This window comes from Drosophila simulans, chromosome 3L (assembly GCF_016746395.2).
Source record: "Drosophila simulans strain w501 chromosome 3L, Prin_Dsim_3.1, whole genome shotgun sequence".
Classification (NCBI taxonomy): Eukaryota; Metazoa; Arthropoda; class Insecta; order Diptera; family Drosophilidae; genus Drosophila; species Drosophila simulans.
Window position 1 is genome coordinate 4707753 of NC_052522.2, and position 25504 is coordinate 4733256.

General features: G+C 44.6%; 1 protein-coding gene and 1 long non-coding RNA gene across 4 annotated transcripts in view; one reads left to right on the forward strand and one right to left on the reverse strand.

Annotated features, from left to right (window-relative positions):
* The window catches only part of LOC6736820, a 104996-nt gene extending 80724 nt beyond the window's left edge, over positions 1–24272 (forward strand). For both annotated transcript variants that reach the window (XM_039294322.2, XM_016170885.3), the window contains 4 exons: positions 15973–19004; positions 19068–19463; positions 20773–21000; positions 23813–24272. In XM_039294322.2, coding sequence (XP_039150256.1) covers positions 15973–19004; positions 19068–19463; positions 20773–21000; positions 23813–23944 — 3788 coding nt within the window. In that variant the 3' untranslated portion in view covers positions 23945–24272. The remainder of the gene's footprint in view (positions 1–15972; positions 19005–19067; positions 19464–20772; positions 21001–23812) is intronic.
* On the reverse strand, positions 1048–1575 carry LOC123327239. 2 transcript variants are annotated; one of them, XR_006541819.1, is made up of 2 exons: positions 1431–1575; positions 1048–1353 (listed from the first exon to the last, which is right to left on the reverse strand). It is a non-coding gene; the product is annotated as an uncharacterized LOC123327239 (long non-coding RNA). The 2 variants fall into 2 exon arrangements; XR_006541820.1 differs by having other exon boundaries at positions 1417–1575.
* Positions 24273–25504: the final 1232 nt, after the last annotated feature.

Below are 25504 nucleotides of genomic sequence, written 5' to 3' on the forward strand. Positions count from 1 at the left end.
ACACGCAATTTATGGCATTTATGTAAAAAGCGAGCAAACAAGTGCAGCAATTTTTGTGTTACATACAAAACGCCGTTCATGGGTGGCTGTCAACACGTTGGGAAAATTGCTATTGGTATTGGTGCTGGTTTGGGTGTATGTGTGTGTGCGGGTGGCACATATTTCTGCGCTTGGCATTGTGCTGCAAAATCAATTAACTACACTTTGAAATGTTACGTGAGTGCAGCGGCAGCCCTTCCGATCTCGTCACCCCACCTTTGTGGTATTATAAGCTGTTGCATTTTATATATTTTTCGCAACTAATATTGAAATTCCAGAAGCGTTCGGGCAAATAAAAGTAAATCTGACGCAGCTGCAAGGTAAATATTTAGTGAATCGGCTCAGTCAACATTTTCCGAGGGGTTTACCCTCCGCCGCATTTACTTTTTTATTTTGTGAACCCAAATAGCCATGACGCCGACAAGTGCACTTGACAGCGCACTCCGGAGGGTGGAAAAGGCCGGAGTGGGCGTGGCATCAGTAAATATTACGGCAGTAGTCACGCACGGGAGGGGTTAAGGTCGCGTTCAGCGAATCGAAAAAAAAAAACAAGAAGTGGATAATGCAACTAGTTCCTGCCATAACAGCCCATGAGCTGCATAACTGCGGATGTGGATTCAGCAGCGGATGCGGATTTTGCACACACACACACAACCACAAAAGCCACACTTTCAGGGGGTTACTCCCAGTTTCCCCAATTTTTTATTTTGCGTGCCAACAAGCGCAAAAGTTATGAAAACAAGGATAAAGAAGTGCACGGCCAAAGACAACGAAGAAAATGAATTTTCATTTGCCTGGCTATACGCAGAAATATGAAACAGAAGCCTCAACCCAAATCGACAAGGGATATAAAGAGGAAAATCCGAAATAGAAAGACACGGAAACAGCTACCAGGATCGACTCGACTTAACGTCGACTGAATGGCGATTGCAGGAAAGTTGGTTAAAAGGCGGAGGATTGTAAACGGCATTCCATTCCATTTGAAATCAATACAATTTCTTTGGCAGCCTGCATTGTGCCTCAATCAGGGCATTAGAATGTCAACTATATTGTGTTATAAGCTGTGTTAATATTTCAGGAAATGAAATATATTCCTTAAAATTAATAAATAATAATGATATGTAAAGTAGTAGTACTACAATTGGTCCTTGGTGCGGCATGCTTATCCTCCGATTTGGTGTTGTTTTCGAGTAGCGATGAATTGTGGAACTGCAGGGTGTGTGCTCTCGTGTTTGCCAACCTAACAACAGCAACAAACTGAACTGAATCCAAATCCAAATCAGAATCAACGGAAGGGGAAGCTCGGCAAACAAACTGGGGAGCAGGAAAAAGAAAATACCCGCGTTACAGATAAAACAAAAATTATTTGCATTTCACCTGCATGTTGGCACCTGATTGCTGGTGGGCTGTACACCCACCAAAGTTACAGACTCCGCCGTTCCTGTACATTGTAGCTAGGCCCTTACACGGAGAAAAATAGTGTACACCTATTTTATTGCTTTAATTTTTTATAATACTAAAAATCATGATTGACAACGTGCGAAATGTTTTCTATATTTTTTTAATCACTGTGAAACTACAGCAGCCAATTATATCTTTTTTTTGCACAGACTGACTATACAAATTATTAAGAAACACATTCCTAGATATGACCAAGTGTTTCACTACCTTCCAATTTTTTCGCCAACTTAGCTCCACCATTGTAATTCTCATTTAGATGCTCGCTTCCACAGGCCTCAAAAATATTTGTAAAGTTGCTTTTGCGGGAAAGGAGGAACATGCGGCATCCTGCTGCAGCATTTTGTGTAGGTGTTTAGTAAACACGTGGCGAGGGGGCGGTGGTGAGGTGAGGGGGATCGCTTGCTCCTGTCCCTTTGGAGGCACATCCACTTCTGTTGCAACGACAGCAGCACGTGCATGTCCTGCAACAGGAGCAGCATCCACTCACACACCCACCTTTTCGCCCACATTGGAGTGTCATGAAGCCGAGGCTGAAATGTCAACAGTTTACTTTGCGCCCATTTCTGGGGCACGCGGGGATTAAATGGGTTTTTGCTGCTGCTGCCTTTGACCCCGGCCACGCCCCCGCCGCTACCAGGCACGCCCCTTAAATATGACGAAAATTACAAAATGTTGTGTCGTCGTCGGCGACTTCAAGCAAAAGTCACTTTGTTTCGGCCACAAAGGCGAGCAAAGTGAAGAAAAGCCAGGAGACTCGAAAAATATTAATCGCGTGCTCGCTTATCTGATTTGTGGCTCCACCTGGCGGGCGGACGTTTACTTCAAAGTTGATGAAGTGCCAGAAAGCTTCCGCGACACTTGACACCGACTTCCGTCCTCCGCGAATTTCAATTCAATGCGCTTCGAGTTGGGGCAGCACTAAAATCGCGCATACGCCACGTGGGCGGGGAGACCGGGGAAGTGAATGTGGAAATGGTTGGCCAGGGCATAAATAAAGGCAAATACGCAGGACGTTAAAATATATGGCGTACAAAACGTGGCGGAAGTGCCAGCAAAACAAACCTGGAAATGAAAATGTAAGTTGAAGAAGTCTGCGCAAGCGGAACGAAGTCAAGATGCCCTGGGAAAGTAATGGGATCTGGGTTAGAAGCTAGGAATAAATATAAAAATATAAAATAAGGAAAGCCGTCTGTTGAAATGAAGTGGAATAATATCGATTACAATTTTTTTAAGTCTAGGCCTTTTTTCTAAGGAACTAAGCAAAAGCCAAGTCAACATCTCTTACTTCCTGTAGGGTAAACAAAACAAAATGCTGTCCACTTGAGCCAGGTAACGCAATCGCAGGCCAAAGGAGTCCTTTCCCTCCAGGTTTCCTTCTGCCATTACGCACGTGATTCATATGCAGAGCTTCTTATAAAGTGTCCTTTCGCTGGCTCTCGCCTCCGCTTGTGTGTGTGTGTGGCTGTGATAGGTGTGCACGGGCCTTGTCACAATAAATTTAGTAAAAGTGACAAATATTTTATGCTTAAGAATAATTGATGAAGTGGCTACAAAGCGGCGGTGCTTTCAGAACAGCAACAGCGAGACACGGTCACGTCGAAGCAAGTTGGCCAGGTTGTTGAAATGGTTTTCGGCTGTGCATGGGTATGGGTATGCGGCCAAAAGGACCCGACAAATAATAAAGCGCTAAATCATAGCCACGCTTAGTACTTTCAACTGCCACCCCGAAAATGAAAGCAGGGCAAAAACTTGGCCAGCCTGGAGAATGGCTGTCAGTTAGCTCATATGTCCTTACGTAGGCCAAACGAATGTGTGCGTGGCAAATAAAAACAGGCAGCGCCGGATATTACGACATATTGCTCCGTACACACAAAAATTGCGCCAAGGATTATGGCACTACATTACAGGACTCGCAGCAGCGGTCCATCCGCAGAATCCCATTCCCGCGCTTGCCTTGCATATGAATGATGGGCACCATTTAATCATTGTCTATGACTCCAACACCTCGCTTCCCAGGATTCCAGGATCACCCTGCTTACGTGTGGGTGTTTGGATTGCTCCTCCTGTTCGCCTGTTTGTTTGTGTGCTGCGCTTGACATGTCCTTAGGTCTGTTTGTCCTGGAATTTAACGCAGAATAGTGTAGGAGCTGCTTTCGGCTTTAAGTTATGTACTCGGTAACAACTATCCCGCGCGGGCATTATCCTGGACAAACAGAGGTTCTCTCGGGAACTGACGTTAATGCAAACAAGTCAGACTAATCCAAGAAATTAATTTGATTTCGGTTAATGGATGGTATATTCAAGACACGATGATCAAGATGTCATCTTTGGCGTATTTCCATTTTCCTTTTGCTGAAAATATTTAAAGACAGTACAATTCCGCTGTTGAATAAAACTGTTTTTCTTTCTATCCCAAGCCAAATTTCAATTTGCAGCATATGCAGATTAGCATCCATTTACTTGGCTACATTTTTGCGCCCTTTTAACAAACAATTATTTGCCATGAATAAATTAGCAGGACTTGGCGACCCCTCTCGCCGCCCTCGTCCCACTAATGCTGATCAATTTAAAAGAAGTAATAACATTTAAAATTCAAATGCAAACACACAGCGTGGGGCGGCGGCAAAAAATTGAGCTAATAAAAGTGGGCGCGGTCGTAGGCTAAAGCCTTGAGACACCGCACATATGCAGAGGAGCAGGAATGCCAGCCTCCAGGACGTTGGAGGGGGTGGGTCTTAAAAGGCAGCGGTGGAGGAGCAGTAACCGCGTTGTCTGCCTGTGCCGGCACTTAGATGCCCATTATGCCTGCGGGCCATAGACAGCGACAACGACAACTTGGCCGGAGTAGTCGGCGGAGCAGGGGGAAATGGAGCTGGAGGCCTGGTGGCAGGACAAAACAAAAAGCGCCTTCAGCACATCTATGGTATATGCGAAATTAATTGTCTGTTTGTTGCCAACAAATTTGAATTTAAACCGCATGCAGGGCGATCCCGCAGCATTGAGAGCAGCTACACAGTCAGAAATAATTCAATTTCACTGCAGAAGTTGAACTAGTAGTAATGTTTAATATTTAATAATATTATAACAATAATCACTTTTGGATTCTTTAATATTTAGACCTTTATAACAAATGTACGGTTGATTTTACTAGTAATGCCCATACTTCCTTAACCGAGTTTTCTCTCAGTGCAAAAATAGCTGAGATGTGTGAAATGTAAGCGGCATTCAAGCGGGGAAACGTCGCCAGCTCCACTCCCGCATCGCATCTCGGCCAAATCCTCCGCTGTCTGCCCGGCGACTCCTACTCCCACCGCCACACCGATTCCAGTTGGCAGTTCCTGTTTTGGTCCTTTGCGCCTCGCAGTGACTGCTCCTTGTTGTTGCCGTGTGGGTGCGTTTGTTTGCTTACGAAACAACTTGAAGTTGTTGGCCCTAAGTTGCTAGTAGCTGTTGTGGCTGTCGCTCGTAGGTTCTTGCTCCGTTTCACAGTTGGCCGTGCGGTTTGCTAACTGCGCCGAAAAGTTGGAGGCCCTCCCAGCAGCGGCTGGTGTTGAGTCTGAGTCTGGGGCAGGAATAAAGTTTCCCACGCAATGCCCCGGCAATTGTCTGGCCGAAGGTCCCTTTATCCTGCAGGACACCATCACACGGAGGGAGCAAATTAATTGCTGCTGTTTTCGGCGCTTATTTGTCTTTGAAATTTGTTTTATGCCAGCAACTGGACCCCAGAATGTCCTGCCCGCTGCTCAATCCTGCAAAGTCCTGCGCTGCTTGGCTTTCTTTTTTCCCTTGGTTCCTCGCTTGTTGTGCTGTGTGTTTGCCTCTTGCCTATTTGCTATTTAAATTTAATTTGCATTACTTAAAGAATTTAAAAAGCGAAAATTCCTCATGCGTAATGCGACGAGAACTGCCTGTGTTTTCCTCCTTGCTTTCGGTTTCTTTTGAGCAGCTTTTCTGCTTGAACATTTTTATTTACTTGCGGCGGTCCTCTGGCAATTTCTGTTTATTTTCGGCAAGTTTATACGGCCGGACCAGGAATACTTGCTGCTATAGTTTGCTTTTTTATGGTGCACCATATCTTAAATTGTTGAAATTGCTGACCCCGCTCGCACAACTTTGCTGACCCAAGATTGCGCATACGCACCATTGGCCACTGCACAAGCAACCCTTGGCCGTCGTTCGTCTGGGCACTAAATTGCATATTACCGCAAAATCAATTTACATTCCTAAACTGATTTTCTGAGCTCTCCCACGCGACGACCCTGTGTGCGGTAGGAAAAAGATTAAATTAAAATTATGCTGCTGGCTCGCCGACCTCCAATTAGAACGGCAATGCGACACTTCCCACATTCCCTGCAACTGGCAACCAACTAGAACCGCCCAGATCTCATATGGGAATTGCTTGCTGCTCTGCCAATTAACCCGTTCTGCCTTCTGCTAAAGTTACGTTAAGTAAAAAGTTTTAAAGTTTTATGGATTCAAAGCGGTTGCACTTGATGAATCCGCACTCAAAGAATTTAATTTGCGAGTCGTTTTTGCGCTTGGTGATTTGTAGAAATTAAATAAGAACTTTCGTAAAGTTCGGCTCAAAATGTTTTGATTATTCCCCGGTAAATATATGTCCCTCATATTATTATTGTTTGCAAAGTTTTTACAGCCTGCTTAGAGCCACGCGCAGTGGAAGTATCAACAAATGTTTGATGGCTTGGAGTTAATTTCCGAAAATAGTTGGGTCTTGTGCTTATATGACTCAAAAGTTGTTAATGTTGTTGACTATAGTAAAGTTATATGTTTATGCTTATTTTTCACCTCGAAACTTCTCATTTACATCGCGTACTAAACATACTGTTAACTATTAGTTTTCCTATCATATGTGAGTAGAAATTTCTCAAGAAAAATATATAATAAATAATCTATAAAATTTGAAAATTCTTTGAACTAATTTATGGAACTTTAGTGGTCCAATGAATGGTTTTGGGTTGGGTTTAAGTTTAAAAAGATTTCTATACCCCGCCTTATATTGTGATTCCTTCCACCGTTCAACCACAATGGGTTAAGTGGACGGCTGGTCGCCATTTTTGTTGGCCAAGTAGCGACCAGAGCACGTAGACAGGTGCTTGGCATGGTGGGGCACATGGCTCATATCCTGGCAGCGATTTCACTTTCACTCCGTGTGCGTTCCTTGTCCTCGTGTCCTGGTGTCCTGGCATTCCGGCATTCTGGTGCTCCGGCGTCCTTGGCCCGTTCACGTCGTCGGGCCATTTAAGCCTTAAGCAGGCCACTTAGTGGCGCGGACATAAATCTGTGCACCAAATCCGAGCAATTAAATGCATCGTAATTTAGCCCGGTCCGGAGCACCCTTCTCCAACTCCGCGGCCCGAAACCTCTTTAGTGTGCAATTAAGTAGAAGTACGCAGACCGATTTCCCAGCCACGCCTGCTGCTCACACACGTGTAATAATCTGTGCCGTGAGCTTTTGCCATTTTGTTTCGCATTTTGCCATGCTCCACAATTCCTTATTAATTGACGCAAATTTATGTATTTGCCACGCGTTATTGCTGCGCCCCATAAGAAATTAAAAAGTATAAACAAACGCGTTTGGTTTTCGGGAGGAGAGTCCTGCGGAAGGGAGCACCACCACCAACAGCCCCATAAAGCACACAAAGCGTATCGGAATGGAATGAGAATCCAATGGCAAGATGAGGCGGAGACAAACAACAAACGCATTTTTATGGCACTCGGCAATTAGAGGAGGCAACAGGAAGTGGGCGTGGCACTGGCTCCCCGAGGCATTCTGTAATAATTTGTGTGCTTTTTATTTGAACTTTGATATCCAAGCATCAACGAACCTTAATACTCTTAAGAGAACGGAAATCACGAGGGCGGAAACTAATAAATGTATAAATTAAAAGTATATTTCAATGGTCCTCTTTAACTGGATTAAAAATAATACCATTACCTAAATTATTTTATACATCAAATGTTTTGTATGGTTTAAGACCATGCCAAAAGAAATTGACATATGTTAACATATTTTTTTATACTGCTAATAAATTAGAAAATGTTCGTACTTTTATAGTTGCAGATTATGCTCGAATAATCGGACTTTCCCAAGAATTTCCCCCATAATCCCGAACCTCTAATAGGGCATCATCCATTCGTCCGTAGATTTTTTTGGATTGCCCACCCACTTTGGCCGTAATATTAAGCTAACGTCTGCCGCTCGTTGTTGGCCGCTGTTATGGCCCCGTTCGGATGTTGGCTATTAGAGGACCATTAAATAATTGCTGGCAATTCCAGAACAACACAGAACAGAGGAGGCAACAACATTTTTGTGCTTAGCTTTGCTCTGGTTTCTTTTTATTAAAGGCATCTAATTGCAGGCAATTTGCGGGGCTGAGATGGTCAAAGTGGTTGCGAAACTTTAAAAAGCAACATCAACTCTCGTTTAATAAACACACACAAACCGAGAGTGGCCGAGAGGGAAAAAGCGGCAATAAGCGTATTAACAAGGCCCGCACAAACACCGACATAATCGTAATAAAGTTAGCAGGAGCAACGAACAAACCGCACACGTGGCCCCCATATAGATGGACCAACTGACAGGGATTCGGACTTGAAAGCGGAAGGCACTGGGGAGTGGGTCCCCACCCTAGTGGCAAATCCCATGGCCGAAAAGCCCGACCGAAAACCAAAAACCAAACCCCAATGGAGAAGCTTCTGCATGGGACCCAAAAACGGGGGAAATTCCAACCGCAAAACAGTGCAAAAACCGAACAACAAAATGCAGTAGCAGCAACTGCAAATACTGCAAAACTCTCAAATTGCCATCGCAGTTGCGAAACTTGTCTGCTGCATTTTGGCTAAAGCTGTGAAATTAATTAAATAATATTTATACGTTGTAAGAATTTATTAAGCCAAAGGATGGCCACGTTCATATGTGTGCACATAGTTCCGTGCCCAACAAGGTGTGAAACTTCGCCTTACGGTGCCGCAGACAAAATCCAACACTCAGACACACACTCCGAGAACTGTTAACTTAATTGTTAACTGTTGGATGAAGAGGGAGGATCTCGAAGGGAAGTGAAGGGGTTTTTTTTGGGCCGGGAACTAGAAAATATTGTACGTTTAGCAGCTCCTCTAATTGTTGTTGTTCCTGCAGCACAAATTGCAAATGAACACGAAAGTGGAAAAGTTACCCGTTATACGTAACATTCAACTCTTGCGCCAATAAATAGTGCTTAGAATTTAATCGGCCAAATTGAAGTGAACTTAGTTTTGCTGCCCCCTTTCTAATTGATCTGATTTACAAATTGCGTGGAAGTCATGCACTTGTTGTAGTCTAAATTGGTAGTTACATAATTTTTATTGTCGAATTAAGTATTTAATGATTGAATTCCATGAATTTGAAGAACAACCCAAATTCCTAAAGCTTAAGAACATGCTGAACTGAACTGCGGTTCACTTAAAGATGCAAAACTTGAAGCGTCCGAACAAAAATTCCATCTCCCTTGCGGTTTTGGGCACTGGTTTGCTGGCTTGCAACATTTACTAATCTGCATGCTGTTTGGATTCCCTGCTCCCATTTCTTTCGTTGAAGTTGAAGTTGAAGTTTAAATTTCCGACCTGAATTTCCTCCAGCAAGCGCGCCGTTAAAACTTACTACCTTAAAGTGCGTAATGAAGCCCTGTGCTTGAGTAATTCAAGTTTCCTGGTTGCCAAAATGTTTTATTCTCCTTTCAATTCCACGAAATTTAGCTTGCATTTTGCCCATTCGCCAGGTTCGGGCATCCTGCAGCAGGACTGCTGCTCCTGTTTTGCAGTTTGCTTTTGTTTTGCTTTAGCTTTTTTAGCAAAAATTATCGTAAAAGAATTTTACCTGAGCTACGTGACTGCTGAACTTAATATCCGTTTGTCATAAGCGCTTCTAATGCTCGCCGAGTGGCACACACGTATATGGCCATGCCCGTACATGTATAGGTACCAGAGAACTGCAGCCCGCCACTGGCACTCTACGTCCACCCGATAAACACTCGGTCTCTAGGCACCCCGTCTTTTTTGACACCCTACTTGCGGCAACAGAAAATATTCGGGTGTTTTACCAACGTTGTGTTTTTGTTACGAGTAAAAAAACCACCCGAGGCCTGCTGCGCAAGAGCCGTATGGGTGAGTGGACGCACAGTCAACGATCGGCCGCAGGTCATTTTTTGTACGCCTAAAATTTGTATGGATGGAAGCGCGACGGGTATAAGAAATGAAGGGTAAAAGGGAATACCCAAGAAAAATTTCGTGCTCATGTTGGGTGCCACCCGTTTCGAATCATTGCCTTAATAATTTTTCACAAGTCGCTAGCTGAATACTCTAATGACAAATATTCTTACATAAATTCATTTTTGAAATGAATTTTGTGACATTATGTACATAGATTCGGCTATTAGCATTATTACTATTACTATTATTTTTACTATAATTTACATTTAAATAATAAAAACGTTAATAATATATATAATATATAATAATATATAATATAATATATATATATATATATATAATAATTAAATTACATATATATATATATATTTATAATATATAATATAATAAAATATAATATAATATATATAATTATAATAATATATAATAATAAGATGAAGGGCATATTTTACAAAGTATTCGACAAAGTCTAGAGCCACGCCGAAAGAATAGTGTGCATCTTGTCTGTGACTCGACTATCTACAAGAGTAGATAGACTGATAGAGACTATTACCCGAGTATTTTTCGAAACACCCGAGTATTTTTGGAAACACCCATGTGTTTAACGGTAAACCGACAAGTGTTTTTGTCACTCATCCCTTTTTAGGCATTTGTCTTTTTCTGACTGTTTGTCTTCTCTACCCTCCGTTATGGGTGCCGAGTATGATCGGCACCCGCGACGCAGGGCACCGTATTGATTCGGGTGCGCGCACAACGGGGTGTCTTGTCTGCATGTGCAGACGTATACTGTGTGTTTGTAAGTACCCGCGATGTGCGTGGCGGGTAGCACCCGCACATAAAATTGTTGGGTGTGAGTCGAGTGGCTAAAAATGCCACCTTTGCAGTTCTCTGATAGGTACATCCTTGCACTTAGCTGGCACACACAAACACACATACATACACACCTGTACTCTTTTGACGGGGGCACGTACAACAGCCTGCCGGATTCGCTGACGGGGAGGGAAATGAGGTGGTGCGGATCCCAAGGACTCCAGATACGATCTCCAGGAAGGAACTGTAAACTTGCTATGCGCTCTATGGCAAAACAAAAGCCAGCGACATTTTCAGCTAAATTAAGTATTTTTAGTATTTTTAGAACTTGTCTGCCAGTTGTGTCCTGCACTGTTTTGTGATTCTACAGAGAGAAAAATTCCTACTCTTATGATTTATTTTATCAGGCTTTTAAGATAGATTATTATAGCATAAGGAACATAATTAATGTTACAAATATAAATTATATGAAATAGTTTTGATAGAAGCGTAATTAAATGCGATCGATCTTTATAGTATATATACTAACTAGTAGCTGTCATAGTTATTGACTAAATATGACTGTTTTTTCGCCGTGTTTCGCACTCGATTTCTTCTCACCGTTTGCAGTTCGCTGCTGTTTTTGTTGCCTGCCAATGCATGCGAAAACTTCCCAAGTAGATTTTTGAAAGGTTTCTGGATGCGGAGCGGCGCTTTAATTGCATTTCGCTGCGTTGCCTTCGTTGCCGGCGTCTTGTTGACCCGGCTATCCAGCTCGCTGCTCCTTGCCATCCAAATTCCATTCCAAACCTGGTTGGGCTCCTTTAAATAATGCAGCGCATTGTCTGAACTGCAGGTGGATGCGCCACGCCTCTAAAATGCCGGCCATAAAAGCGTCCCTCTACACAGATATATAGTCTATTTACTCTCCTTGCTCAATTTTTATGACATAAAAGCACCGAGACTGCCATTAAAGAAAAGTGTAGCACGCTTCTTGGCGCAGAAATGGCCACGGAGATTTTTTCCTCGAACAACTCGCGAGCAGCAAGAAATTTTCCAACACATTTGGCAGCCGAATGGGGTTTGAGCGGTAAACATATATATATATATATATATATCTTGGGAATCGGTTTGTTTTGGCCAACTCGGCTGCTGGCCCTTTCGCCAGAGTCATTTTCATTTTCGTTTTCACTCTGCCCTCGCTGCCGTTGCTGTTGTCCTTGGGCAAATAATTTCACTGATAAAGGATTTTCAACGCATCTTATGCTCGCTGTTTGCACTTTCGCAATATGTTTGCCGGCAGTTTGTTTTTGCTCACTGGCCAAGAAATATATAATATGAACAGCCATAAACAGTTGCAATTGAATTAATAGCTCTGGAATTCTTTATTGGCAGCTGTTTAAGTAATATAATATTTCTGGAATTTTTGCTGCCAAAGAAAAGAGCATTTATAGCTGAAATAAACTTCTGTTACAAGAAAATTATTTTCCTATTCTGGGATATGTGCAACCAAATTAAGAAATGTTTCTGTATCCACAGAATTTTCTTAATTAAGAAGTCGATTTTGATTTTTCCCTGGCTTAGAATAAATATATCTACTGATATTCTTCTGATTCACATTGTATGCGCCTGAAAAGGAGTCTACGGATGCGCCTGTAAGTAGTTTACGCGCATTTAAAAGGACGAAGTAGTAGGGACGAGAGAAGGGAGGAGTCTTGGGAAAAGCTGCCAAGACAAAGGAGTCCTGGATTTGGGTGGAAGGACTCGATGCCAGGACAAGGAAATGAATGTTTCGCAGGCCGGCGAGACGTGCAACTGCAACAACAAGAGCAGCAGCTGCAGTAAATGTTGTTGCTGCAACTACCTCTTTCTGCACTTTGTTTGCCCCCTTTTTTGTTGCAACTGCAATTGTTGCTGTTGCTGCTGCTCAATGGGCATTGTTTGCTCGTTTCACAGGCAAAATGAAAGTCAAATCAACTCGTGCATTTCTAATGCGAATTTATATGTTTCAACCCGGCGCTGCCATCAAAATGCGAACTGCTTTCTGACATGTCCGGCTAGTAAAATTTGTGCCCTTATTGAAATGAGCCAAAATGTACACAATGTTTGCTGTGGACCCAATAATGTTGCAGTTGCAAACGGGCCAAAATGCACTGGCAAAAAATACTAGCATTTATTACATAAATCCGAAGTAGTAGTATACTTATCATTCTAACTATGAATGATTTCTATACAATATTAAATATTTTATAGCCATGTAAAATGCTGTTGAGCACTGAAGAAACAAAAATTGTGCTAATATCCAGAAATGCAAAATCCCATTGTCCTAGTGCAATATTTTGCTCAATGTGCAGCTTGGGATCGAAATCGCAATTGCAATCGAAATCCGTGTACGTTTACGTATCTCAATCCCTGCTCAGCCACTATAATTTCTTTTTTGCAGCTTTTCCCGCTTTTCCGGACCCTCGGAGTCCGAGTTGCCTCGGCAGATTGCCAGACTCCCTCGGAGTCTCAAGTCAGTTTGTCAGCTTGTCAGCACATCGGAGGAGTGCCTGGGAAAATGGGAAAGCTCACATAGCCACGGCCATGGCTTGCTTTTGTTACTCATTTATTTTGATTTGTTTACCATTGCGATTTATATTTCTTCGTCTCGCTCAGGGAAGGGTGAAGGGCAGGGGGTTGGAGATGGGGAAAGCGTGCAGAGCAATAAAATTAAGCTCGGATTTATTGACCCATTTCAGTTTGACTTGCTGCCATTTCCCTTAACCCCTCCCCCCTTCGGCACTCTTTGTTATGCATGGCAACTAAATTAAAATGTTTTTACTAATCCCGACAAGTTACTCTTTTAATTACTTTTTCTTCTCAAATGAACAAAGCCGCATGGGGCAAAAGGATTCCCCATCCCCAAGAACTTGGAGTCGTACGACTTTGCAATCACCCAATTTCACTTTGTTTACATTTTGCCAGGTTCGATTTTTATTTAATTTGCCAACTAACCGAGAAAGCCAGAAACCTACTCCGGACAAAAATTGATCCAATTTAAGAGTGGATTTTGAACTTAACAATATTTTTACCCACTTGGCTTGGCTTATTGCATACTGCAACGAAATTAAGTTCGAGAGATGCGCAGCTCTGGCGTATTTGCTTTGTTTAAGCTATCTTTGTGTATTTTGTTTTATTTTTTTTTTAAGTTTGGCATTTTTCCAAGATGTACCTAGACGAAAGGCAATTAAATAAATGAAGGCTTTTGCATGCGCTTGGCTTGTCAAATTTGGGATTTATTTGCTCCTCCTTCAGTGGCCCTTTGTCGGCAGCGTATTACAAGCAGTCGAGCATCGCATCCAACTACAAAAGGCGTTAATTAAATATTTTGGCTCAAAGACAAGGCGGCAACCAATTACAATGGTCGACAACTGCGCGACTTCGCAACGACAATGGTAGTGTGATTCTCAACAAAAACCTCGTTAAGTGAAAGACCAAAAAGAACAACTAGGAGCTACAGTTAGAACAAATTTGCTAATCAATAGTGATAGGAATTATAAAGTAGTTTGTGAAACTGTAGCAATGCGTACAAGCATTACTTTGCATTTATTCAACACTTTTGTAAAATAAAATAATTAAAATATAATAAACTACCTGCAAACTGTTTCCAGTGCAGAACGGCTTGAGGGGAGTTCACTGACAAGTGTTGAATGCCAACCGAGCTACCTTTTCCACACAGGACCACTCGAGCTATATCCACCCGATCCCAATCCACTTGCCATTGTTGCTGTTTTGCATGGCAAACTATTTCGAATGAAGGGGCTAATGCGATTAGCAAATCGATGGATTGTCGATTGAAATTCAAGTGGCTGTCGCAATTAATTAATTTCATTGTTCGCAGGAGCGAGTTTCCTGCTCGCGGCGATGAGCTGGCAGGTGTTTATTCGATCCCCATTTGGGTTCAGAGTGCACCGACTGAGCTCCCCCCGAATCTCAGATTCCCAAGCCGATGACACTCATTAACATAAAACGCAAAAGGTGGCCGCAACCCATAAAGCCAGATCACTTTTCGCACTCATTAAAACGACGTTGGCTTTTTTGTGTGTCGGGGGGTTCACTGTCCGGATGTCTTATCTTCTGCTTATTTTTTTGAAGGGGGGAGGGGGCATGGGAATGCGGTATTTCGTTGGGTTATCAACCCATTTTAATGCTGACGTCAGCAGCGGCACTCGAATTTCGGGGCGACACAAGTAAACCCTTTTCGCTTCAAATGTAATCTATTATCTTAATTCCAACACAAATTGTTTGCATCCAACCACGTCCGCGTCTTGGCCGCGGTGGCATTCGTCCTTGTGCAGGCTCTTAACCCGGCCAACGAAAATAAAAGCCCATTTACAAGCCCACTGCCACAGTCAAGGACTTGAGCTTGAGCCTGAGCCGGCTGGCAATTCAAATGCCAGGACACGAGGACATGGCAAGCGCTGAAAAGCAAAGCTTATCGGCCGCAACGTAAATCACCCAATTTACCATAAATAAAGATACGTACATATTGTCAGTCGTTTTTGGGGGGCGGAGTGGTTGGCTTTTCGGTGGTTTCGGGTGGCATTTGGGTGGCGATGCGGCCTGCAACCACAAGCGTGGCCACCGCCAGAAACCAAAAACCAAAAGAGCCGAAACAAAACACCTTATCGCGGGCAGGCACATCTTTAAGTGGCTGTCAACGGAAGTGGTGGGTGTGGGTGATGGTGGCGCCACAAAGATGGGTATTGGGTGGGTGGTGCCATGATAGTGCGACAAGGACCAGGGCAACTACACCATTTGGCCGAACATAAATCTGCATGAACTGAAGCGAGTGAAGAAGTGAAGGTGCTGCCGGGGAGATAAATACATAAATAGCCATTCAGTCAATGGCGCAGAATTCCCCGAATTACGCGCTATAATAGCTTAAGTGCTGCATAAATAAACGCAAATAACAATAAGCTAAAGTTCTTAGGAAATCACAAATCTCAAATTGACAGTAATCAAAACTTCAAGTAACTCCTTTCGTTGGAAGTTTACCGGCAATGCGGAATATTTAAGAGGTTTTGCTGCTTTTAAATCTTTAATAGGATTCGCTTTCTAATCATTTTATAATCAATCCATTAAATAAATTTTATTACTAAAAAACTTAACCAAGAAAATATCCGAATCTGGCTATAAGCTCATGCTGATGCCAACTCTGGGCCACTCGTTGTCTACCGCATTTGATCCAAGCCAAATCCCCTTTGGCTCTTGGCTATTACTCTCATGATCAGGCACCAGTTGGATGGGAATGTGGGCGTGGGTCGGGCGATGGGATGTGGCTGTGGCAGCTGTGGGAGTGGGAGGCCACTCCGCATCTTGGCCAGGGCTTGCCAGTCTAAGATTTACTTTACAAAAGCAACATTTTGCCAGTTGCGACACGCCACTCACCAGTGTCACCATCTAACCGGCTTGCCATCTACTCTTTTGCAGGCACATCAAATGGAGTGGGAGGAGCAGGACTAGGACCAGGACCAGGAGGAGTGTCTGGAGGAGAAGCACCAGCAACAGCAGCGGCAACAGCAGCAGCAACCCAAAAGACGACAGCAGCAAATCGCGATTATGACGATGATGACGAGCACAACGACAAGGATGAGAGTCACGACAACAAACCCAACGACTTGGCTGAAAGGGAGCAGGACAGGGAAGGGGATAAGGAGCAGGGTCGGGCTGGTGAGCTGGGGACTTCGAGGCAGGAGAAGAAGGATGCTGGTGGAAGGCCTGCGGCAAGTCAAAAGCGTGCAGCACAAACGACACAATCGCGAAATCCCATCAGACGGGCGCACAGTGAACGGCATTTGTCGACCGCGCCCCTGGCCGCCCACGGCCACGCCTCCTCCGCCTGCGCCGCTGGTAGAAACTGCCACTCCATCCCGATGACTCCGCCAGCCAGTGGGCCACAGAATGTCATTTTAAATTTTAAGGACACAATGGCGCTGCGCATAAAAAGCAACCGCAGCGACTCGAGAGATTTATTTCAAAGGCGGCCCACGGAGCCACCGCCACCTCCGCCTCCCAAAGGAGCAGGCAAAGGATTAGAGCCGCTGCCACATGAAATCAATAAGTCGCCTCTATCGCCCCAAAGGACGGTGGTGCGGGTGGCTCCGTTCAAGCCGCAGCAGCAGCAGGTGGGTGGTAGTGGTGATGGCTTCACCCACGAGGTGCATCGCCTCAAGATCTCCCACAGCGAGGAGGATACGGATTTCGGCGTGGAGCTCCGCCGCAGGCCCAATCTATTCCTTTCCTCACCCGGCGACGAGGATGCGGCTCCCAAGAAGACCTCCATTCTGATTAGCGGCGATGATTGCTACTCCACGATGAACCTGAGTGCAGATGCCGCACAGCCGCTGTACCAATCCTCCGTGGTGGTGAATAGCCACTCGGCCACGAGTGTTTGCATCAGCGTGAGTAGTGCCGAGGAGCAGGAGCAGGAACTGAATCAATTGAACACGCTGCGCAGCCAGCAGATGGGAATGGGCATAGCCATTATACCAATTCGAGGAGCCAACGAGGTGAACCTTCAGAGATCGGTCTCCTGCATCTCCTCCACTTCGAGTAGCTCCACCTCCAGCAGCAGCAGCTCCAGTGGCCGGGGAAGAACCCTTATTCGCTTGGATTACGATAGGGAAAGGAAGGGATCTGCTACCAGTAGTACTCCCATCAACACGCCCCCTGTCATAAGTTCCACGCCAGCTACACCACCGCCCACGGACTCTCCGATTGAAAACGCAAATCCCTTGGTTCCCCACGAGACGGAGCTCTTGAAGATACTTCGCAATCCCGTGGAGGCAGTGAAACTTAACCTGGTACCACATGTGTGTGGCTTGCGAGCTCCTACTCGAGAAAGTGGGAAATCCAAGAAAATTCAGGAAGAGGAGGTTTCAGGTACACCCGTTAAGGATCCCGGTTTCATAGCCAAGCTTCTGCAGGATCCCATGCTTGGTCAGGTTGCGGAGGGACTGGAGACCGAGACTGTGGCGGAACTCATTGAGAACTCACTGCAGAGACTACAGCAAGCCCGCAGGGGAATCGACATGAGCGGCACCAAAGACCACGACGACATGAATCGCCTGATCAGCGCCTCGCTACAGCGCATCCGCCTGGAGAGACAGCCGGCGACACCTGGAATTAGTGCAACCAAAGAGGAGGACCGCCTGTCCAATCGGGGCAGCATCAGTTCCGCCAACAGCTTCGCCTCTGCCCACAACTACGAGCTCTTCGATTTCGATGGCGGAGCTGGTGGCAATGATTCTGATTGCTATCAGAGCTGCTCCAGCGAATTGACTGCCTCTGGTATCTTGGAGGAGGATTCAGTGAGTCCTATTAAAGATCCCGAAACTGAACTGGATGCAGCCACGCGTGCCAAGTTCTATCAGCTCTTGGTGGATGCAACTCTGGCGGAGATCGAGCACTCAACGCACATGGATCAGACTTTGGGAACTGACAGTGAACATCACTACGAGTCGATTCGGCACAGTGGAGATCCCATTTACGAGGAAATCCATGAGGTTCCACCGCCCCTGCCACTATCAGCTCCACCTCTCAATGACGCAGAGCTGGACAAGAAGGCTGCTCGATCCATCTTCGAGGGAGCCTCTAAGTACGATATCCTATCTTATTTGGTTGATGCCAAGGAACGGGGATTGGCCCGGGAAGAAAGCTTTGATTATGGTAACAATCCGAAGATTATAGAGGAAGAAGCTGCTGATACCCTAAGTGACTTGGATAAGCGACAGGCGGAGGAGCGGGAGAGGGAAAGGGACAGTGGACAGAGCAGCATGAGTTCCTTATCGCCACCACCCCACAATTTTATCTGTGGAGGAGGAGGAAAGTCATCCGGAAGCGATGTAGAACGGCAGGATTCGGGAGTTGGCTCGGAAACAAGTAAGACATCACGCAGCAAGTACCAAGCTACTCCCACTGTGCTCCACTTGTGCGAGGATTGCGATGGAGCCGTGGAAATGCAGGTGGGCGATAATGGGGTCCTCTATGCCCCACTGGTCTGCAGGAAGTGCGGTAAGAAGCGCGTGGAACGCAAGGAGATCATCACGGAGATCGTGGAGACGGAGGAGAAGTACGGCAGGGATCTACAGATCATACTGGAGGAGTTCTGCCACCCCATGCTGGTGGCCGGCCTGCTCACCCAGGAGCAGCTCTCCGCGATCTTCCTGAACACGGAAGATCTGCTCGAGAACAACCAGACGCTGGCCGAGCGTATGCGCGACGCCCTGGACATGTCCCTGGAGCAGGGAGATGACGACCTGCTGACGGTGAACATAGGGCGCATCTTTCTCGACTTCACCCAGATGCTGCACGCCTTCGAGAGCTACTGCGTCCGCCAAGCGGGCGCTAGTCTGCTGCTGGCCAATCTCGAGAAGGAGAAGGAGTTGCTGCGCATCTTCCTCAAGGTCTCGCAGATGGAGAACGCCGTACTGCGGCGCATGAATCTCAACTCGTTTTTGATGGTAAGTCCTTTTAAAAAAATTCCAAGGAGTCAAATTTGAAAACTTAATCCCATTTTTCACTAGGTTCCCGTTCAGCGCGTTACGAAGTATCCCCTTTTACTGGCCCGTCTCTACAAGGTCACACCCTCCCACCTCGAAGGTCGCGAACTGTTGAAGCAAGCCCAGGAGAAGATCGAGCTGCACCTGAACCACATCAACCAGGAGGCCAAGGATGTGCCTACCAAGCTGTGGCGCCGCATCAGCTCATCCAGTCCGAACAGACGTGCCTCCTGCGAGATCGACATGATCAACATCAAGTTGCGCAAAATGGCCATCGATGTTTTGGAGTGGAATCACGACGAGGTGCGATTCGCCATGGAAGGGCGACTCCTGTACACTCAGCCCACGGACAGCAACTGGAAGAAGGCCCGCACCATCAAGTTGACCCCGGTCAATGCTCTTTTGGTTACCAATGGCAAGGTAAGTGGAGGAGTTTATATATATTTATAACAGGTTACAAATAGCCTTAAAAACATATCTTAAATTATTATACAGACTATTTTTTTCACCTTAGCCGACTTGGCCTGACTTTTTCTACGTTACTCCTTTTCTTTGGTCGGTTGAGCAGCTCTTGATGCGCCTCCTTCAGGTCCTTTCCCCTGTTTTCCGCTCCTTTTCCTCCGCCAGTCTGGGCCACATTTGACAGGCATCAAGAACGTTGGCTGTTTGACACGGGCCAAGATGGCAAAAGGCGATTGCTATTGCGATGGCGATGGCGATGCCAAGGCAATTAGCGAGAAACGCCATCCAGTTGCCTCCATGCGGCGGGAGCTGTCCGGAGCTGTCTCGGCTTTTCCGGCTGCCATAGCAACACTTTTCCGTGCGATAAGAGATTTCAACAAATCAGAGCCGGGCCCATTGAACCGGCACCGCATCCACATCCACATTCACATTCTGGCTTTTTCTCCAAATGAAAATTGCTTATCCCAGCAACTATCTCGGGTCCAAAAAACAAAACGATTCTAGCTAGAAAAACGAAAAAAAAATGCGAGGGAAAGTGGCATCCTGCCAGGGGTTTTCGAGTCGGAGGCGTAATCGTATGGCATACGGACGCAGTGCGTATGTCACAAGTTTTGTTTGGTTTTTCTGCTCCGATCGGGGTTTTTTATGTCCTCCGAGCGACCTGCTCTAAATTTCTAGCCCGTCCTCGACCGCCGACAATTGCTCAATTCCAGACCGGACACCAACTAGTTCGTTCGACTGTTCCCTTTACGTTTTTCCGAGCGCTGCTCCTGCGGCTCCAGTTGCTCCTTGGTACCGCTTCCTGCGGCAGTTTCTCGGGCTGACACGCTTTGTGCGTCTTTATCTAGGATAGTCCAAAGTGCACTGGAAAAAATCACATTAGTTTAGTTTACAGTACACTTATATTTCATATTTTAAGTATCTTATTTATTTAGTATCTCGTCTTTTTATTACGATAAATATAAGACTGACATTGTATATTAAGGTTTTAGCATAATCTAAAGTATATATTAAAAACTTTTCCCTAAAATTTCGAGAAAGAAGACTACAATTTATTCTCTGCTCCCTGTTCATCCACTTTTAGATGTAATTTTGTTTAGTTTCGTTTTACACAATTTACAATTTTTTTTTTATTCTTCTGTCTTTTCCATTGTCGCCGCTTTTGGTCCCTTTTTTTGTGGCACCACAACCAACACCCTCGCCATTGACGACAACTAAACCTGAAACAACGACAACCATACAACTACAACAACGACAAAAACAACAGCCAAGTGCCAATTACAGGGCAGAGAAGGCCATGTCGGAAAAACTGAATTTCCCGAAGCACACGGGCATCCGCGAGGCCTCCTTGCTGCTGGTGAAGGAAAAGTGCGGACGGTACACGCTGATCCGGGAGCCGCTCTATCTGGACAGATGTGTCGTGTGCAGCGAAGCGGATTGGGATGATTATTTCGAAGTGCAGGAAATTTCATCGAAGGACACATTCATATTCAAAGTGAGTACGAGCCGAAGTATCGGTATCGCCGGCAGTTAGAGGCCCTTTGTTTTCCACTCCAACTGGCCAGGCCAATTCAGTCCATGGTCCGTCGTAGTCCGTATTCCGTAGTTCTGTTCCCGTTGAGTTGGCTTTTGAATTAGTGAGCAACTGGCTTTTGACTGCACAACACCCTGTGTCTGGGCTTCGTTAGTAACGAGCTTAGTGTGGGAATGATAGTTTGGGTTTTTTCATCCTAACCGAACAGTGTGGTTAATAGAGCAGCGCAACAGGGAAAGTTATCCAACCTCGAAATGATGTACACCACAGCGTATGTTGCATGTTGGCCCGAAAGGACACTACCAAACATTGGGGGGTTATCTGGAAACTTAATAACTTTGTTAAGTATCACCATTTTCCCGCAGGCCTGTTATTAATCCTTTTGTAGGGGCCTACGTAACAGAGAACTGCAGCCCGCCACTGGCACTCTACGTCCACCCGATAAACACTCGGTCTCTAGGCACCCCGTCTTTTTTGACACCCTACTTGCGGCAACAGAAAATATTCGGGTGTTTTACCAACGTTGTGTTTTTGTTACGAGTAAAAAAACCACCCGAGGCCTGCTGCGCAAGAGCCGTATGGGTGAGTGGACGCACAGTCAACGATCAGCCGCAGGTCATTTTTTGTACGCCTAAAATTTGTATGGGTGGAAGAGCGACGGGTATAAGAAATGAAGGGTAAAAGGGAATACCCAAGAAAAATTTCGTGCTCATGTCGGGTGCCACCCGTTTCGAATCATTGCCTTACTAATTTTTCACAAGTCGCTAGCTGAATACTCTAATGACAAATATTCTTAAATAAATTCATTTTTGAAATGAATTTTGTGACATTATGTACATAGATTCGGCTATTAGCATTATTACTATTACTATTATTTTTACTATAATTTACATTTAAATAATAAAAACGTTAATAATATATATAATATATAATATAATATATATATATATATATATATATATATATATATATATATAATAATTAAATTACATATATATATATATATTTATAATATATAATATAATAAAATATAATATAATATATATAATTATAATAAAATATAATAATAAGATGAAGGGCATATTTCACAAAGTATTCGACAAAGTCTAGAGCCACGCCGAGAGAATAGTGTATAAACGTATGGAGTGTAAAACGTATGGAGTTACGCATCTTGTCTGTGACTCGACTATCTACAAGAGTAGATAGACTGATAGAGACTATTACCCGAGTATTTTTCGAAACACCCGAGTATTTTTGGAAACACCCATGTGTTTAACGGTAAACCTACAAGTGCTTTTGTCACTCATCCCTTTTTAGGCATTTGTCTTTTTCTGACTGTTTGTCTTCTCTACCCTCCGTTATGAGTGGCGAGTATGATCGGCACCGGCTACGCAGGTCACCGTATTGATTCGGGTGCGGGCACAACGGGGTGTCTTGTCTACATGTGCAGACGTATACTGTGTGTTTGTAAGTACCCGCGATGTGCGTGGCGGGTAGCACCCGCACACAAAATTGTTGGGTGTGAGTCGAGTGGCTAAAAATGCCACCCTTGCAGTTCTCTGCTACGTAACTAGTCAGCTTAGAACTTCGACAAACAGGTTCTTGATTTGAAACAATTTCCTACCAAAGCTTCATTGGGTAACAGGTTTATTGGTTTGAAATCAAATTTCGAGAAATGCAAAGCAATACAGCTTAAAGTTGCTTCCTGCAGCATCATCTTGGAATGTAATAAAAGTCACCCCTGGATAGCTTCTCCATTCACACTCGCATGCTCATAACCTTTTCTAGGGGTGCAAACAGAATTCCTTGAGTATAGAAAAAGAGCAATGAAGAAGAAGGCTCCAGTACAATGAAGAGTTTACCTTTGGCTGGGGAAAGTAAAGCAATTTTAATAACAGACAGAGCGCAAAAAGCGTATGCAAAAATCCATTCCAAATCTTTGCCCGTCTAATGCTTGTAGCATCATCCGACCAGCCATCCAGATTTTAGTCATGCAAATTTCCATTTTTTTGCTTGCTTTTTTTTTTGTAGCTCAGGCTAAGCCATGGTGGGTTAGTAGGAGCGGGGCGGGGCGGTAGAGGGTCCTGGCCCGCAGGCGGAGATCCTTTCAGAAGCGCTCAGGCAGCGCACGTAGAGCGGCTGCCAAAATGAATGACATTTATTGAAATACGTTATATAAAGAATGAAGCAAAAACGCACGGGAGCGCAACAAAATGGCTGCGTGAATGCCGCGACGGGAAAAGGGGCGAAATGGAGACAGCCAGACTTTGGGACAGTGCCAGACAGACAGATTTGGTACCGCATACACTTGGCAAAATAATGTACTACTTGATTTTACACTAATACATTCAAAACAATCAAAAATGGAAGTAGTATCTCTGCACTAGGCATCCTTCCATCTTTGCATAGTATTTGGTATATTTTCGTTATTTTTTCATTAATTTATAATTTAAGGATTAAAGTACTGTAGTTCCGGTAATAATATTTGCAGTGTTTGTAGGACCTACGCTAAGGCATAGGCTGTTGGAGGCCAGCGGCGCATAAATTGAAACGTTTAGTTCCGGCCAACTGAGCGGCTGACAAGCGGCCACCCATTCACCCACACACCCGTACACCCATACACATACACACACGTGCGTACACGCACTCCACGGGTCCTGTCAGAACGACATCCTTGCTGGGGAAGTGGGATTGGTGCGGGGTCGTAGGTCGCGGCCCAGTCAATCAAAAGCATACGTCTAACGGATTTACACTCCGCTTTATTTATTCGCAGGCGGAGGACGGCGTAAGGACGAAACAGTGGTACACACAGCTGCAGTACCACGCCCAGGGCATGGGGGCGTGGCGCAAGAGGCGTAACGCCCTGGCCAACATCATGATCAACGGCATGCTGGCGCGGAGCTAGCCCATTCCCAAACTTCCACTTTGAAGAAGCCAGCCGTCCGTCAGGCAAACGATTAGATGGCAAAGGACATAAAACAACTCAACAATTGGTTATGCATTTAATGTGTATTTATGCGCTATTAACCAACGAGCAATTTCGTTTCGTAATTATAATTTAAGTGATATACAATTGAATCGAGCACGCATAACGCTAGTTAGTGTTTACATAATACGTATACCTATTTCTATTACCTATACCAATACCAATACCACTACCTATACTATGCATAACCATACGTACACACGAATACCCTGAACACAATGCAATAAAATACCATACACTAATTAAACACTTCAAATTGCGTAATAATTGAGAGGCTATTTGTTTCTGGACTTGCGTCATAAATCCTGCTTGCGGCATGTCTATTGAATCCACCTGGCGGCGAACCGAGGCGTTGCGAGGCGCCTCGATAAATCTCACAGAGCTGAATTATTTTTAAATTTAGCCCCTAAGATTTATGGGGCACAGGGAAATTATGCAGGCCATCGAGGCACGCACGTGGCCCAGACTAAGCCCAAAACAATCAGAATCACTGCCGAAAAGTGCTTGGCCCAAACCATTGAGCATGGTAAATATTTTCGGCATTACAGGAAAAGAGTGTGCGGGCGAGTTGATTAAACCATTTTAAATCCATGAACTCATATTTGGCCAACAATAAAAACACTCAAGTGGCAAGGGCTCTCGGCTTTATTATTTGTTTAATTACACAAACAACTGGGCAGATTATTATGGTTAAACACGAAACGGTAATTGTTATGACCAGCAATTGCTGCGACAATTGTAATGGGCAAAAACGAATATAAATATGTGAACTGGCTTTGGTTGTCGAGCGACCCCGTGTATCTACAAATATCTGTGGTAACCGCTGGGTTAGAGCCTAATCTATGGATATATTTTGCTAATGGATTTTTGTATTATATTCGCTATTCATGCACGTAAAAAATGAATGTATTTACATTTAATTACTGCTTTATGGGGTTGTGGGAAATATGTATGTTATGCATTCCAACTTCAAACTTCAACTTCCTTTTCTTTAAGTGTAGCACACATTTATGGGCAGTGCAAAGTTCTTGTTATTAACTTTTCATTAGTTTATTATGCCAAAGAATTTCATTCTAACCAGAGCTGTTTATCTAGATTCCAATTCCAGGCATTCAACAAGCCAAATGTTTAATGGAAACCCTCGAACTCGTCCATTTTCCCTTTTCCCTGTGGTTAACCCACATAAACAACAACACTGCGGACACGTTGAAATTAGTTCGGTTGAGGCAATGGGAAAATGATTTCCAGACTCGCCTGCGGCGCATCAAAGCCTTTGATGGCTTCCGTTGTAAATTATACTAATACGCCACGTAAACAAGTTCCAAATCCTTAAAGCTCCGCAAGAAGGCAAAACTAGGGAAAATTGAAAAACGACGGTCTCAGGAAAATATTGTAGCCACTGCCGGGAAAAGCAACAGCAAAAGCAAAGCCAAAGGGAAACTGCATGCTGAGCGCAATTATGCTGGACAAACATTTACC